Source organism: Phocoena sinus, chromosome 16, assembly GCF_008692025.1.
Source record: "Phocoena sinus isolate mPhoSin1 chromosome 16, mPhoSin1.pri, whole genome shotgun sequence".
Lineage (NCBI taxonomy): Eukaryota > Metazoa > Chordata > Mammalia > Artiodactyla > Phocoenidae > Phocoena > Phocoena sinus.
Window position 1 is genome coordinate 77,431,730 of NC_045778.1, and position 17,718 is coordinate 77,449,447.

Below are 17,718 nucleotides of genomic sequence, written 5' to 3' on the forward strand. Positions count from 1 at the left end.
GATCTGAAATGCAAAGGTAACCGCGTGTCCTCCGTTTTTTCTGGCAGCCCTACCCCTCATCTCCCACTACTCCCGATAGCGCCGGTGCAAGCTCAGGATGGGGTTTGGGGCCCAAAATCACAGCTCTTCCTACTCTAGGTTATGGTGACTGAAAATAATCACGTAGGGTGATCGGCAGGGATGAAAGTCGTGGCTTTATGAATATTATCATCAGACTGGAGAACGTGCCCTGCATGTGGAGCAGAGTGACCCGGGTCGATGGCGGCTCCCATCCCCGGTGGTGTGACCCAGCCATATCCCTTAATGTCCGAGCCTTGGTTTCCTTTCCTGAAACTTGGGGCTAATAATGAACCTGCCCTACCTGCTCCCAGAGCCGCTGCGTGATGGACCCTCCGTTACATGCACAAGTGCTCCAGGGAAGCTGGAGTCCTAGCGAGTCCTGCTGGGTTGTAATTTATTCGTGTCACTTTCATAACAATAAATGAACAGGTTGATTCATTTCCTGACTCCTAGGTGCTTCCCTAACTTTCTCTACCAGCCTAGTTTTCAGCCTGTACACAGAGTTCATGGAAACACTATATTCTGGAGGTGGTTAAAAAGGAAGCGAAGCCATAACAAATTCGATTTATGTTTCTAATTCCATTTGAAACGACTTTGGCAATAAATAAACCACTCTCTCTGATTCTCTTAAATCAGCATATTTCAGCAGCAAAGTGACATGTTGGAATCAGCAGTGTGCTCCATCTCACTCTGTTGGCCCACCTGTGTCCACAGTGAAGGGACACTGAGGTCTGGCCCAGTGCCAGGCTGCCGGCCTCTGCAAGCATCAAGACACTGCCAACCGCTTTGGTCCCTGGCTCCGAGGGGCAGTAACTCTCCCCAGCACGAGGCCTGGTGACCTGCTGGGGTCGGCCTCTCTCGGTTCCTCTACGGTTGCAGGGCGCCCAAGGAGGTTTCACTCTGTTCAGTCTGTGAATGGATGTAGGGTGTTCAGGAGGGACGGGGAGGTTTGGGTGGAGATGCCAGCCGAGGCAGGATTCCAGGACTGGTGTGTGAACCAAGGGCCCTGCCCTTTACCTTAAGCAATTACCCGGGGATTGTTGCTGGGTCGGGGATACTGTGAGTTCATGAGCACAGCTAAGCATGGGGCCCTGGAGTCATCCCGGATCAGCCCCCTACTAATCAGAGAGGCTGGCGGGTGCCTGAGCCCAGGATCCCCACTCACCTGCCTGGGTAATGGGGATGATTCTGTTGTCCACCGCTAAGCTGCCATGAAAATGACCTCACAGCATCTGTCATCACCGACTAAAGCACTTAGCACAGGGCCTGGCAGCTGGCAGCTCAACACAACAGATAGACAGGGCTTCTTACCAGTGGGCAGACACCCTGGGAGCTCAGAGAAGCTACGCACATGTGCACACACACCCTGACACCTAGAGACACACACACACACACACACACACACACACGCTGACACTCAGAGGGTTTGAGGTAAGGCCCTGGCACGTGGATGTTTAACAAGCAGCCCAGGTGACTCCAATCACAAGGAAGCCTGAGGCACCACACTAAGGGAAACCGGGGCTCCCCAGCCCTTGGCAGTGTCAGAAACACCTGGAGAGCTTATTACGCTGCACCTGGGGCCCCAGGTCTGCATCTCTAACGAGGCCCCAGGCGATACTGAGGCTGCTGGGCAGGGATCCTCCCTTTAGTGGGGGAATTACTGCAACTGTGCAGGGACATGCAGAGCTCTTTGAAGAGAGGCCAGAGGCTGTGATGATTTGGGGAGGGAGGCAGACATTGGCCACCAGGAGCTCCTCCACCTGCAGCCAGCATCCACCGGTCCCTCCGATCCAGCAAGTACAAAACGATCCAGAAGCAGGCGGGCATGCCTCACGCCTCCATCCTCCTCAGCCCTGCACCTGACTGCTCCCCAAGTGGGTCTATTCCAGCAACTACTGCTGTGTGGCCTAAAGCAATCATTTTAGTGTATTCTTGGATTGGATTCTACGGCCGGGAGCTCAGGCAGGCATCCGGACAGCTTGTCTCTGCTCCACAGTATCTGGAGCCGTAGCTGGGAAGACTCAGGACTGGAGTCTGGAATCACCCTGCGGCATCTTCGCTCGCATATCCGGCAGTTGGTGCTAATAGCAGCTGGGGCCTCAGCTGCGTCTGTTGGACAGAACCCAACATGTACACGTGGCCTCTTCACGTGGCCTGGGCTTCCTCCCAGCATGGCAGCCTCAGGGCAGTCAGATTTTTCTAGAGATGTCAGGGCTCCCCGGAGAACCTCGCTCTGTTACTTCCACCATATTCTGGCACCTAGAAGATCAGCCCAATTCAAGGGCAGGGATATCAATGCCAGCCCTCCATGGGAAGAGTGCCATAGAACTCACAGACATGTTTCAAAGCCACCCACCAAGGGTCTCCAGGGACTTCCCTGGCGGTCCAGTGGTTAGGACTCCGCACTTCCACTGCAGGGGGCACAGTTTGGATCCCTGGTCAGGGAACTAAGATCCTGCAAGCAAGCCGTGCAGCACAGCCAAAAATAATAAAATAAAATAGAATAAAATGTGTCTCCAGAAGGCACTCTCTCCTTCACCCCACAGCCTCCACCTTGGTCTGGGGTCTCCCTGTCTCCCATCAGGGCTTTTGAAACACCTTCGTTGTTGGTCTCCCCACCTCCAGCCTTGCCCTCCAGGCCAGCCATCACCAGCAGGGATGTCCATAACAAAAACAGATCCAGTTGCTTCCTACCCGGTCTCCTCTGGCAGAGCCACTGGTCTGACTCGCAGCATTCCTTTCTCCCAGCCTCATGGCCTCCCAGTCTCTGCTCTAGTCACGTTGCATTCCAAACCTTCCACTCACCTTCCTGCTCTGTCACCTTCACACAAGCTGGTTTCTCTACAGGGAAATGCCCCTTCTTCCCCTATGCGGATCCTAGCAAACTCCTATTCATCCTTCAAAATCCAGCTCCAACCTCATATCCTCTGTGATGCCATCTCCAACCCATTTATGATGATAATTGGGTGCAGATCAAAGGTTCCCAGTCTTAGCTGCACACTGGAATCACCCGGGGAGCTTTGACATATATTGATAGCTGGCTGCCACCGCCAGACATGCTGATTTAGTGGACTGGGTGCAGCCTGAGCATGGGGACTTTTAAACTCCCCAGAAGATTCTAGGGTGCAGCTAAGGTTAAGAACTGCTTGTATAGACCGATGGCTCACAATATGGCTGCACGTGAAAATCATCTGGGGATTTTTAAAAGCATGCCTTTTCCCCAGGGCCCTACCTCAAAGCTATCAAATCAGAATCTATAGGGGTAGGGCCCAGACAACGTAATGGGTCCTTTATGAAACCTCCCCAGATGATTATGTAGCCAGGGTGGAGACACACGGGGGGCAGGTTCTAGCTCTCATTCACAGCATGACATCATGGGGCATATGCTCAAAACCTCCATCTAATTTTCAATTAATAAGATGATCTTTATCCTAGAAGTGCACAAGGTCAGTCTGTTGAGTTTTTATAGAACACATCACGAGGCACTTTCCAATTTTAAAACCAATAAATGAATGCAAAATATGAATAATTTAAATGTCAACTTCGTGCACATAATAGATCCTCAATAAATATTCATTGAATGAATTAATCAGTCAATCAATCAATACAGTCCTAGTTTTAGAGCTGTCCAGGACACTTCTACCCCCCCCCGCCAGACTGTGAGCTCCCTGAGGGCAGGCCTGGGACCCCAGCCCCCAAGCAAGGACATTTGATGAATGAAACAATGACTCTGCGCCCAAAGCAAAAGGGCCCTGAATGTTTATGGCTGTCTCTCTATTTTCTAGGTGTGTCATGAATTACTAGATGAACAGGGGAAATGCAAATATGCCATTTGCATTTGAAAGGATGACAATGTTACAATTTAATTATGGAAAAATTATTGGTTATTGTGCTTTTTTAGAGGCCTGGGGAGAAGCCCAGACATGGCTTTTCAACTTGACAAGAAGCCAAAGGCTCAAAGCCCAGACACGCATGGAGTCAGGTCAGGTGCCCAGCGCTGCTCCGTGCACTGTCCCCCACAATGCGGTGGCGCAGCCTTTCCTAAGCAGCCCTCGCTGGGGCCGTGGCCTCTGCTCCATGCCTGGTGGAGGGTGGATGGTGGAACCGTGGCCTGTGCAGCTCCCCTGTCTTGTGACCTCAGCTGATTTGGCCCCTTAATGGTGAGAATATTCTTCCCCAAAGCCCTCCACCAGCATGGAGCTGCAGCCCAGTGGTAAAGAGGAAGAGATCTCAATCAGACATCCAGGGTTCCAGTGCCTGGTCCACCACCTATTAGCTGTGTGACTAGGGCAAATCACTGAGCCTCTCTGAGCTCCAGTTTCCCCGCCTATACAACAACATCGATGTAGTACCCGCCCCAAAGGTCACTATGAGATGAAGCTGGAGTGATGTCTACAGAGCCTGAACACCAGGCCTTGTGTGGAAAAAGGGATCGGGATTTGACAGGTGACAGCACAGAGGTTGAGCCCTCAGATCCCAGGCTGCCTCTTAGTCACTGTGCCACTTGGAGCAAGTCGCTTACCTTGGTAAGACTCAGTTTTTGCATCTGTAAAATGGGTCCAAGAGCAGAACTCATCACAAGATCACTGAGATGTGCTAGTGCCATGAAGGACAAATCACGGTCACTGGCTTGCGCTGAACACTCAGTATTAGCTGTCAGAATTATTTCCACTTTTTTAGTACTACGGTTATTAATGACTGCCATTTCTTATAATAATAAGGAGCTGACTCTTCTCCTGGCAAGGGTACGGTCATGGTTTGTGTGCGGACAGCACCCTAGAGACTTACAAAAAGCACTCCCCCCACCAACGCAGGCCCCACCAGAACTCTGATGTAACTGTTTTCTAATCAGGGGAAAAACATGATCCACAGGAGGTGGACAGAGAGGGGAGCTGCACGTCACAGGCCTGTGTCTGCCCTTGCATAACCTGCCGCCACCAAGGCTGGAGCGAAGGACAAACTCAGGCCCCCATGTGGGATGACAGGCCCTTTTCCCACTTATAACCTGGGCCACCTCGGCAAACAAACATCTCATTGCACCAAGCCTAGAGGGGGAGTGAGAGTCCGCAGGCAGCCTCCCTCTGGAAGCATCCCAGGCCCCGCCTTCTCCTCCCATGCCCCGGAAGCAACCTGTGGGCCAGGTGGGAACATGTGTCCAGGACAGGGCGACGCAGACCAGGCCACCTCCAGCCCTGCCTGGACACAAGACTCCTTCCCAAATGCACACATGAGTCCTGGTACAGGTAAGAGAAGGGAAGACAGAAAGAACATTCTTTGGCAAAGTGTGGCATCCTCGGGACTTCCCTGGCAGTCCAGTAGTTAGGACTCTGCACTTCCACTGCAGGGCCACGGGTTTGATCCCTGGTTAGGGAACTAAGATCCCGCAAGCCACATGGTGTGGCCAAAAAAATAAATAAAAGTGTGGCATCCTCCACCAACCTGTGTGCACCCAGGTGGCAATGTCCTTGAACAAAGGCCAGAGGGCCACCTTCTCCCAGTCTACTGTGTGGACAAGATCAGCCTTTATCTGCAGTCAGGACCATGGGGCAGTGCAGCTGTTCAGCAAATCATGACTTTCCTGAAGCAGCCAAGGCCAGCTTCCCCAGACCTCCAGGCAGCCATGTGGCATCTCAGAGCACACAACCCAGAAGGAACACGGGAAGGAGAATAGTTAGCAGCACGTGTCCGAAGACACGGGCTCCATCTGGGCTGAGCGTGGCCTGCCACAGTGACTCTGATGGCTTCGCCTCCCTGTGCCTGTGAGACGTGGATAAGGTAATTAATTCCTGACCCCTCCACGTGCAGCGAAAATAAATATGCTGGTGCAAACTCTAGAGTGCTGGCGGGAGCTAGTGATCACTGGCAGCCCTCCCGCCGGCCCTGGGGGAGCCCCAGCTGAGGAGGGTAAACTTGAATCTGGGCTCCTGGGAGCAGTAACTCAGAGCAGCTCTCCGAAAATGTGAAACGTCTGCGGTGTCTCTGTTTGATCTTCAGAGCTCACGCAGACTCTATGTTTAATTCATAATATCTTTGTTTCAGTAAAATGGTGTTTTAAATTCCTTTCCGTCTGGTAGATTGACGTACCTGGTAAATCGATGCTCCAGAAAGCTGTGACTGGGGAGGTGAACCCCACCCCCGTGCCACCAACAAAGGCTGCTCGGCACCGAGAGATGAAAGCCCCGGACGCCTCCCAGCAGGCTCATTTGGGTGTCCCTCCCACCCACCCCAGGGCCCTGAGAAGTCAGGGGCTGCCTCTGGCATGTGGTCCCCACAGCCCTACCCCAGACGGGCCTGGCTGCATGTGGGTGAGACTCTGAACAGCTTCTCACTGAATTAAACTGGAAACCTGGCCTCCTGGTCCAGCCTGTGGGAAACAGCCTTGTGAGGCTCATACGGGCACGGGGTCTAGGAGACACTCAAGTCCAGCTCGCCTTCTCCAGAAAAGGAAGCCGAGGTTACCAGGGCTGTGCCATTTCTGCCTCCCCTTGCGGGTGATCCCATTAAGTCTGAGCCACAGCCTGGCTGGGAGCCCGGGAGAGCAAGTCTCAGGCAAGGTTATGGGAAAGGGGAGGCTGGCTTCAAGTTGTGGGGAGGGCTCCCCAGTCCTTGTAGCCCCCTCTCCAGGTCCCAGGCCCAGATGCACCGGAAGAGCTGCACTGGCCCCCGTGGCAGTGGTGCGATGCTGCCCGCTGGGCTGTTGGCACAAGTCTGAGAGGGCGAGGTTACCCAGAGTGCCCTCCTCCTGATGCTGGAACAACGTCTCCTGTCTTTCAGAAGCTTAGATTTGGGAACCAGGCAAACTGGGCTCAGATCCCAGCATGTGGCCTTGGGCTTGGCCATCCAGTCTCTGTCTGGGAGGAGCTCAGGGGAAATCACCAGCTCCCTGGATTGGACCCCAATAGCCACTACCAGGTGAGTGCCTCAGGGAGCTGTGGGCAGCCCACTTGCTACCAAAAGAGGGTCTTCACGGGGAGGAGAGGGTCGCATGCCCCTCTAAAAGCTGCTGCCAGATCTCCCTCGCAGGAGAATCCCAACCAGACAGCCATGTGCACCCTCATGAGCTACGGGGCCAGCCCGCCTCCCCCAGAGGGAGGGCCTTAGGCAGGGAGCCCAGGCCACAGATATGGGGCCCTGAGAAGGAGGCACCTTTGGCCTCCACAAAGCGAGAGCTGCTCCCAGGTATGGCCTGCCAAAATGCCAGAGCCGGTAGGGTTCCTGTGAAGATAGATGAGACGCTCCTCAGCCCAGTAACGTTAGTTTATCACCATCATCCTCTTCATCACCATCACCATCATCATCATCGTTACGGATCCTGCACCCAGACCCCATCAGAGACCAGCCTCTACTCCTGGCTCAGCCCCGAATAACTCTGGGATGTTGCTGGGCCTCCCTTGCTCTCAGTCCCCTTCCCCTCTCCCAGCGCTCCATAATTGTGGAGCCCCTAGTTTAAAATGAAAACGTGGGACCCCTTGTCCAAAAACCAGGGAAAAAACACCATTATAGGTACGAAAATACAAAGTTTTCTCCTGTCTTTCACGTATCTCTCTCTCTGTCTTTGTCTCTCGACTTGTCATGGCATTTTTTATTTGCTATTTAATGCTGTTCTAAGTACAGAAGAATTAATAATTTTTAATCACTAACATGAACACCACCATTCATCGCTACATGGTGCAATGTCAGTGTTAAATGCAAATAGAAGAGCATCTGACTCGTATTCGGAACCACTGAAATTACACACTCCGTATTTTGTACTTTGTACACACATATGTAGATGTGTCCCTACCAGAAGGGTGAAAGCACTGCACAAAACTCAACGGGCTGTTTTTCACTCCTTGATGCTCGCCCCGCACTCTGCCTCAGCCTTACTGCTCAGTAAGGAAGGACGGAAAGGAAAGAGACTGCAGTTGTCCTGTCTCTCCCTTTTCCTCTGTGCCATCAGCTTCGCGTAAGCGCTTGACTAACACAGGGACATAATCTAAGTACGAAAGGATAAGACAGGGGCACTTGGTCGCTCGTGTTCCCGCATTCAAAGCAAGTCCTGGCGTGAACCGAGAGGGTGGCCTCACGGGGATGTCAGCGCCCTCGCTCATCTAATCCGTGACGTGTGCTCACGGGGCTTCAGGAACGCTATCTGCAAGTGGGCAGAGAGGAAGAACGACACGTAACCTGCACAGATCTGCTGTGCTCGTGCACGTGCTCTGTGGTCCCATCAGATCTCATTCACAAAACGTAAGTTCAAAGACAATAGTATTCGGGGGCTCCCCCGGTGGCGCAGTGGTTGGGAGTCCGCCTGCCGATGCGGGGGACGCGGGTTCGCGCCCCGGTCCGGGAGGATCCCACGTGCCGCGGAGCGGCTGGGCCCGTGAGCCGTGGCCGCCGAGCCTGCGCGTCCGGAGCCTGTGCTCCGCGGCGGGAGAGGCCGCGGCAGTGAGAGGCCCGCGTACCGCAAAAAAAAGAAAAAAAAAAGATAATAGTATTCGGGACTTCCCTGGTGGTCCAGTGGTTAAGGCTCCACGCTCCCAATGCAGGGGGCCCAGGTTCCATCCCTGGTCAGGGAACTAGATCCCGCGTGCCGCAACTAAGACCCAGCCAAATAAGTAAAAATAAATAAATATTTTTTGAAAAGATAATGGTATTCAAATTTCGAGATGGCAGCATAAGAGCATTAAGCCAAGCGCGGGCCCTTCTGAGCCGCCTCTGCCGTGACATGGGCAGAACGCGCTTGGGCTTGCCTGCCTGAGGATGGGGGAGGACCGCACGCAAGGGAGGTGGTAGAAATGCGTTGTCAACGGTGACTCCCGAGCCCACTGGGGATGTCATGCCCCCCGGAGAGAGGCAGGCAGGCACCTGAGCACAGCCAGCATCTGGGTGGAGCTGTAGGAACAGCTGTCTCCGGCCTGGAGTGGACAGCAGGGAGCTAATTTTGGTTCTAGATGAGCTTGGACAACAAAATATCCATTTCCTTCCAGAGTCGGAACTGTTTTAGTCACCCAGCGAGTTCAGCGCCGTACCACGTTTCTCCCAGTGGCTGTCAGGCTGTAAACCAAACATCGCTGTCTGCAGCCTGTGTGCCCAGAGGTCAAAAGCAGCTTGCTCTCAGAGCCTCTGCCAACAGAAGGTGGGTTCTGCTGCGTGTGCTGGGACCACCGGCCGTCCGCACCTGCAGATCTTGGAACCAGCACCCAACAATGGATGTCTGGTGACAGCTCTTCTGCCCAGCTGTTCCATCCTTGGTCACCCATTTCCTCTGAACGAGCTGGTCCCCTAGCATGAGAACTCAGCTGAGAAGTGAGGACACACAGCAGAGAGCCTTTGCCTGTGTCGGCTGCATGGTCATGCATTCTCACCTAGGAAGGCGGTTTCACACTCTCCTCTCTTCTCTCCGGGAAGCAGACAGGCCCCGTGGGCACAGGTGCTGGGCTCAGATGGCACAGCATGGGGGGGTCTGAGCTGTGCCACGGATCCGTCCAGCTCAACAGGAGACCGACATCCAGAGGTCCCAGTTCCTCCACCCCCAGCCACGGAGCCTGGATCCATCCACGACGCAGAGTGCAGACACCAAAACTCGGGTACGTTTCCTGAACTGTAAACTGGGAGCAACGATGACCACACAGACACCGCACAGCCTCCCAGCCCCTGGGAAAGGGAGTGTCCTGATCCCACTTCTTGTGGATGCACCTGAGGCTTAGAAAAGTGAAGTGACCAAAATCTTATTGTCTCAGGTTTACACACGGGGAAATCGAGGCTTGGAGAGGTTAAGCAAGCTGAGGTCACCCCCACGTCTGGGGAACGCCTAAGCCCACGTCCAGCTTGGAGTAAGTGTCGGGTACACGTCAGCTCACCCGTGTGATGGGGCATCGTAGCCTTTACTGCGGGACACCAAGGTAGGTGGCTGCCGCTCGCTTTAGACACAGAGGGTGTCTCGTGGGCCACAGTTATGGAAAAAAGGGCAACTCGGGGTGAGGAAGTCCAGCCTGTCCACCTGCAGTGCCCCCCCCCGTGCCCAGCCAGACTGAGACAGCAAAGCCATTCAGTCTGTGTGATGGAGGGAGACAGGGAGGGGTGGATGAAGCAGATACTACACACCCCTGTGCTCTCCCTCCTTCTCCCCCAGCCCCAGAGAGGGTGGGGCTCAGACTCTACTCCTCCGTCTACCTTCTCTCGGGAGGTTGGTTGTCCTCTGGGCCCCCAGCCTCCCTGGCTGTGACACTGGTACCCAGGCCTGCATTTCTACCCTCCAGCTAGAAAGTGGCCTCCAGCCACGCCTCTCACCTCAGCCTCCACACATCCGGGAGACATTCTCCCCTCTGCCCTGTCCAGCTCTCCCCCAGCGCACACACACACACATACACACGTCTCTGTTTCTATGTTGGCCCCTCTGACAATCTGATGCCTCCTTCTCCCTCCGGCCCGCAAGTCTTGCCCATCCTTCTGTCCCAGACTCTCTCCAGCCTCATGTTCTTCTCTCTCATGATGCTGCAGTCTGGGCTTTGGAATCACAAGCGTCCTAATTCCAGCTCAGGCTTTACATCCCCAGCTCTGAGTCCCAGCTCCCTGTCTGATGACGGTGCATCCTTCCTACATCAGAGGGTGGTAGGGTATGTGCGTAAGTGCTTGGCCTGTTGGGGCCTCAATGGCCTGACTACTCCGAACCTATTCACACCGATGTAAAACCAACCAGTCAACATGCTGGACCCGTCAGGAGCCCTCCCACACTGGGGAGAAGACTCTGGGGGAAATGTCAGGATTTACTAGGAATTCTAGAAAAAAAAATAATAAAATGGAGAAAATGTATAAATGATTTGAGTATTAGAATAACATTCCCCAGTGCTAAAGGAATATATAAATGTTCAGGTTGACGGGGCCCACTGTCAAAGCAGAAATCCAAGCAGAATGTCTCTGTGCTAGAGGCAAAGAAACACTCACGACCTGCAGACATTCACCACCCCAGTTCTCCCTTCACAGAGAACCCCAGAGCACAGAAGGCAAGAACCAGGGTGAGCAAACAGATTCAAAGAACGGAAGGAACTTCTAAAAGATGAATGTCCTTAGAGAAATTCAAGAAGATAACGTGGCCCTAAAAAGAGAACAGGTTGTGCTTAAAATGGAGCAATTAGAGATCAAGAAAGAGTTCGCAGACTTATGGTTACCAGGGGGGAAAGCTGGGGGAAGGGATAGTCAGGGAGTTTAGGATTGACATGTACACTCTGCTATATTTAAAATGGATAACCAACAAGGACCTACTGCATAGCACAGGGGACTCTACTCAATATTATATAACAACCCAAATGGGAAAAGAATTCGAAAAAGAACACATCCATGTATATGCATAACTGAATCACTTTGCTGTACACCTGAAACTAACACATTGTTAATCAACTCTACTCCAATATAAGATAAAAAGTTAAAAAAAGAAAGTTCTTAGAAATGTCATTGCTAGAACGAAAAAACCTGAAGTTCAGGAAATCTCTCAGAATGTGTATCAAGAAGACAGAGGATAATGTGAGAGAAAATATATGAGATGCGTAAGATCAACCTAAAAAGATCAACCTATTAAGAATTCTAGGAAAAAAATAAAAGGAAGAAAATATATAAATTATACAAATGATAGAATAACACCCCCAGGCACTGAAGGAACATGCACGTCTTCAGGTCAATAGAACACACCAGGTACCAAGAAGAATGAATGAAAAAAGACCCACTCCCGGACACATTCTCCTGAAAACTGGAACTCCAGGAGGAACAAGAAGATTCTAAAAGCTTCCAGACAAGAAAAATAGACTATCTGCAAAGGAATTATAGTCACCTTTGACACGTGACTTTTCATTAGCAACACTGGAAACTAGAAGACCAAGAGTGATACCCCAGAATCCTTATTAAAGAAATAAAATTCTAAACTTATAATGCTAACTGTTCTTTTAAAAACTAATAAGTGTAGGGACAACATAAATCTTTTGAGACATAAAAATACTTAGAAAATTTATATACCAAATATTCTGTTTTGAAAAACGTTCTCTCAGGATATTCTCCAGCAAATAAAAAAGTAATCCACGGAATTTTTTTAAATGGGAATTCTAAAACAGAATAGACTTAGCTTTGCATCGGGGGCTCTTCAAAATTCCAATCGCGCATGCCAAACTACATAGTAATTAAAAGTTTAGCTTACTGTATTTTATTCCAGCAAAATATCTTTATCTACGGCAAACTCATTTCTCTACCCAGCCACATACGGTCTAGATAATATTTCCCAGGTATAAAATCAGACACCAATTCTTTGCTCAGCTAGAAAGGATTGGCTCTCTCCCTGGAATATAGACTTCCCGGCATCCCCAGGTCTTCAATAGCTTTTTAAAAATATGTACTTTCTTATTCGGTCATTTCTTAGTATTTCCTCAAGAGAGATAGGCTATTACCATTTTCTACATCCTAAGAAATGTGAGACCCAAATCTTATTCATTTTCAATTCCAAACTGTCATATTCATGCAAAAAGTGGCGCTATCATTGTTCACATGTTGATTTCATTAGGAAAACTATACAAATAGTTAAAATAATGCAAGTTTTATTTCAGTGTCATAAGATTTCCTCAAATAGAAAAATTAATTAATTCCAATCATGTTTCCTTTTTTTTTTCATCCAAGTCATGGACTCAGAAAAAAGCTTTTGGAAGTTCTCTTAATTAATTGAGCATCATCTGAAGCTATTATAAATACAATTGTGTAATTGACATTAAGTTAAATAGTACTTGTTTTCGCAAAGAAAATACAAATATAGAGGATCCAAATAAGCTGGTATTCTACCAATATAAGTAAAAGCTGTAGTTGCCAACATTTTGTGACAACGCTGATGAAGTTTAAAAAAACGAAAAGAAAAAACATGCTTCAGCGTGGCTTAATGTGCTTTGTCTCTGCTACCTGCCATCTATCAGATTTTAGAATAGTTGGAACTTTTGAAGTCAGTCTCAGTGCCCTACAACAATATTGAACTTTTTTGTAAATGAGTTCTCTAAATTTTGGATGCATGTTGTTCAAAAAAATTAGAAAACCTTGATTATTTAACACTTGGATTTTTAGTTTCCGAAGCTCTGAAAGAATTACATTAATTGAAAACAAAGCTTGCAAATAAAAAGACATGGGAATTTATCCCTAAAAAGTACGGGGGAAAGGGAACACATTAATTAATGAGAGCTCAATATTGAAATTCTATAAGGGTACTTCAGAATATCTTGACTTGTAAGAAGAATCTTTAGATGGAGTTTCTATTTTTAATTAGAAGAAATTACATTCTGTCCCAGAAGGGCAGGAGATTGAAAAAGCCTACCATCTTGCAGCATCTAGATTTAATGAAGCATTCAAAAGAATCATAAAGACAATTTGATGAGTTTTGTCTTGTAAAAATATTTGCTGAAGAAAAGTATTCTGGAAAGAGGCAAAAAGACAGTACCTGGGAGCCGAAGTCGGCCAAGCGCCGGCGGCAGGGGATTGTGGGAAAAGATGGCGGCCGCCGTTCACCCCCGAGTTGTCCGTGCCCTGCCAATGTCACGTCTCAATGTGACAAGTGATCGTCCCGTACCGGGGTGAGCCATATGATACAATGCACCTTCGCCCCATGGGTGACCTGGGCCTGATTATCTTTCTGGAATGGAAAGGGAGAGACATGGACTCCATCCTAAGAGCTGTGGAGCACAGCAACGTGGTCATCAATCTCGTTGGGCGAGAATGGGAAACCAAAAGCTTTGATTTTGAGGATGTTTGTAAAGATTCCCCAAGCAATCGCTCAAGTGTCCAAGCAAGTTAGAGTTGAAAATTTTATTCACGTTTCACATCTGAATGCCGATATTCAAAGCCCTTCTAAATATCTGAGAAATAAGGCTGCTGGAGAGAAAGAAGTGAGAGACACATTTCCAGAAGCTACCATCATAAAGGCATCGGACATCTTTGGAAGAGAGGATAGATTCCTCAATCATGTTGCAAGTATTCAAGGGTTTGGCGTTGTCCCTCTTTTTCCTTGGGCAAGAAGACAGTGAAACAACCAATATATATTGTGGATGTCACCAAAGGAATTGTTAATGCAGTTAAGGATCCAGATGCCAGAGGGAAAACTTTTGCCTTTGTTGGGCCCAGTTGGTACGTCCTCTTTGACCTGGTACAGTATGTCTTTGCCATGGCTCACAGGCCCTTCCTGGCATACCCTTTGCCACATTTTGCACATCGATGGCTAGGTCGACTCTTTGAAATGAGTCCGTTTGAGCCCTGGACCACGAGGGATAAAGTGGAGCGAGTTCACATCACAGACATGACCCTGCCTCACCTGCCTGGCTTGGAAGACCTGGGTATACAGGCCACACCCCTGGAGCGCAAGGCCATCGAAGTGCTGCGGCGTCACCGCACACACTGCTGGCTGTCTTCTGAGACTGAAGATGTGAAGCCAGCCAAGACAGTCACTGTTTCGTGGCCCCTGAGCTGCCCTTGGTTTTTGATGTCATTCAGGTCACTAGCGACCAGACCACCTTTGGCAGAGAATCCTGTACATAGTGCATAAGAGCCCCTATTAAAACATCTGCAATCAAAAAAAAAAAAAAGACAGTACGACTTCCCTGGTGGCGCAGTGGTTGAGAGTCCGCCTGCCGATGCAGGGGATGCGGGTTCATGCCCCGGTCCGGGAAGATCCCACATGCCGCGGAGCAGCTGGGCCAGTGAGCCATGGCCACTGAGCCTGCACGTCCGGAGCCTGTGCTCCGCAACCGGAGTGGCCACAACAGTGAGAGGCCCGCGCAAAAACAAAAACAAAAACAGTACCTGGTAAAATATTTAGGCGGAAAGATTTTCACATTTTAATGCCAAAAAGTAGCATTGAGAACATCCTTCATTTTTCCCAAGCCCACTAGGTACCCTAACACCTATAGAGAGAATATTTTCCCAATTAAGAATATTATAGTCTACAATAAAGAGTAGATTAAAGGTGTCAATAATTTCAAATTTACTAACCACAAAATATTTCTTTGAAGAATATTTATGGGAAATTTTGTGAAAAAAAATTAAAGTGATGAGGCCATATCAGGAAAAACATTGAATACCATTGACATCATGTTAGAGACAGACATGCCTTAAGAAATTGATTAAAGTACACTATTCTGATTTTTTTGTTATTTATATTCAGATAATCAATATAAAGAACTGTTTTGCTTTGGTTTTTAATTTTATTTATTTATTTTTAGCTGCATTGGGTCTTTGTTGCTGCATGCGCGCTTTTCTCTAGTTGCTGCGAGCGGGGGCTACTCTTCGTTGCAGTACTCGGGCTTCTCATTGCAGTGGCTTCTCCTGTTGTGGAGGAAGGGCTCCAGGCGCGTGGGCTTCAGTAGTTGCCGCACGCAGGCTCAGTAGTTGTGGCTCGCGGGCTCTAGAGCACAGGCTCAGTAGTTGTGGCACACAGGCTTAGTTGTTCCGTGGCATGTGGGGTCTTCCCAGACCAGGGCTCGAACCCGTGTCCCTTGCATTGGCAAGCAATTCTTAACTACTACACCACCAGGGAAGCCCTAAAGAACTGTTTTTTAATTTTACTCTATTGTACATAAATATGTTACTTTCGTTTTAGAAAAAACTTTATTATTGAAAATAGTTTTTAATAGAACTATTTATAGTACCAACATAATAAAACCAATCTGTCAGTCAAGAAATAAATATTTTCAAGACCTAAAAAATTTTATTTTATTTATTTATTTATTTTGACTGCATTGGGTCTTCATTTTGTGTGTGGGCTTTCTCTAGTTGCAGCGAATGGAGGCTACTCTTTGTTGCGATGCGCAGGCTTCTCATTGTGGTGGCTTCTCTTGTTGCTGAGCACGGGCTCTAGGCATGCAGGCTTCAGTAGCTGCAGCACACGGGCTCAATAGTTGGGGCACACAGGCCCTAGAGCACACGGGCTTCAATAGTTGTGGTGCGTAGGCTCAGTAATTGCAGCGCACAGGCTCTAGGGCATGCGCACTTCAGTAGTTGTGGCTCACGGGCTCAGTAGTTGTGGCACATGGGCTTAGTTGCTCCATGGCATGTGGGATCTTCCCCGACCAGGGATCGAACCCGTGTCCCCTGCACTGGCAGGCAGATTCTTAACCATTGTGCCACCAGGGAAGTCCCTTTAATTATTTTAGAATCTCCTTTCCCCCTCAAAAGCCTTGACTTGGTGTTATCAATAAAATATATGGTCACTCTAGCCAAGAAGGATAAGGAGGCATACTAGTTCTCTGTTGCTGTGTAACACATTACCCCAAAGCTTAACCGCATGAAACAGCCAAGGGTTATTGTCTCACAGTAGAGAGAGGATACCATGTGGCTCAAGAATCTAGATGTGCTTCAACTGGATGCTTCTGGGTCAGGGTCCCTGGTGAGGCAGCAGTAAAGCTGTCAGCCAGGCCTACAGTTAGATCTCAAGGCTTGACCCAGGCTGGGAAATCCATTTCCAAGCCGACTTGTGTGGCTGTCAGCAGGCTTCAGAAGATGTGCCTGCAGGCTTGCGGTGCAGTTGTGGGCCTGTATTAGTCAGTACAGGCTGCTATAACAAGTACCACAGACTGGCAGCTTATACAATGGTTCTGGAGGCAGGAAGTCTGGGATTGAGGTGCCCGCAGGGTTGTTTCTCCTCAGGCCTCTCTCCTTGACTTGTAGTCGGCCATCTTCTCCCTGTGCCCTCACACAGTCCTCCCTCTGTGTTTTTAGGTCTGCATCCTAATCTCTTCTTATAAGGATACTGGATCAGTCATATTGGATCAGGGCCCACCCTAAAAGCTTCATTTTAACCTTATTACCTCTTTAAAGACTCCATCTCCAAATACAGTCATGTTCTGAGGTCTTGAGGGTTAGGACGTCAACACATAAATTTTGAAGGAATAGCATTCAGCCGATGGCAGGGCGTCTCCACCTGAGGGTCCCCACAGCATGGAAGCTTGTGATTCAAGATTGGGAAGAGAGAGAGAGAAGAGAGACTCAAGACAGCAAGACAGAAGCTGCCGTCTTTTATAATTTGATCTCAGAAGTCACATCCCATCTTGTCTGCAATATTCTATTGTTAGAAGAGAATCAGTGAGTCCAGAGCAGGACAGGGTTCACAAGAGCAGGGTCTCAGGAGGCAGCCATCTTGGAGGCGGCCTTCCACAATCCGTAAGCTTCTCTCTCCAAACCCACTGGAGGGACCTAGACTGAGAGTGGAAAGGCAGTTCACCCTACCTCATCTCTAGGGAGACTGTAGGAAGGCTAGAAAACACGTCAGCCTCCCTGGCTGCCCAGCATGGCTAAAAGATGGAGGCCAACCGACAACAGGCGTGTCTGCACAGCTCTCGGGGCGGCTCCTCAGCAAATTCTGAGCCGGAAGCCGTGCGGGAGGCTGGTTCAGCTCCAGGCGGTGAGCTCAAGGCTGTTCTCCCCCAATGGCACATAGCCTTGTGTGTGAAGTCATAACCCGGAGCCTCACCAAGGCCTCCAGCTGCGCAAATCACCTCCACGTGGGGGTTCCCCCTCTCCGTGGGGTTTCTCCACGCATCTTCCTTACTCTGGACCCCAACTCAGCCAATAGTCTTCATTTGTTCTCTAGATGAGTCCTCCCTCCACTAGCTCAACCTCTGGTGTTTGCTTAACCATTTCAGGACACACACGTCACCCTCATCTCAG

At 49.7% G+C, this 17,718-nt stretch overlaps 2 protein-coding genes across 2 annotated transcripts in view; both read left to right on the plus strand.

Moving 5' to 3' along the window:
• The first annotated feature begins 258 nt into the window (after nucleotides 1-258).
• On the plus strand, nucleotides 259-14,599 carry LOC116741342 (NADH dehydrogenase [ubiquinone] 1 alpha subcomplex subunit 9, mitochondrial-like). Its single transcript, XM_032607604.1, is given in 5 exon segments — nucleotides 259-280; nucleotides 1,827-1,934; nucleotides 13,617-13,803; nucleotides 13,805-14,058; nucleotides 14,061-14,599. Coding segments are annotated over 5 exon segments (1,110 nt in total).
• Nucleotides 14,600-17,349: 2,750 nt separating this feature from the next.
• LOC116741343 (peroxiredoxin-1-like) overlaps nucleotides 17,350-17,718 on the plus strand; it is a 14,575-nt gene continuing 14,206 nt past the window's right edge. The window contains exon 1 of the mRNA XM_032607605.1: nucleotides 17,350-17,452. Within this exon, the coding sequence (XP_032463496.1) occupies nucleotides 17,350-17,452 (103 nt within the window). The remainder of the gene's footprint in view (nucleotides 17,453-17,718) is intronic.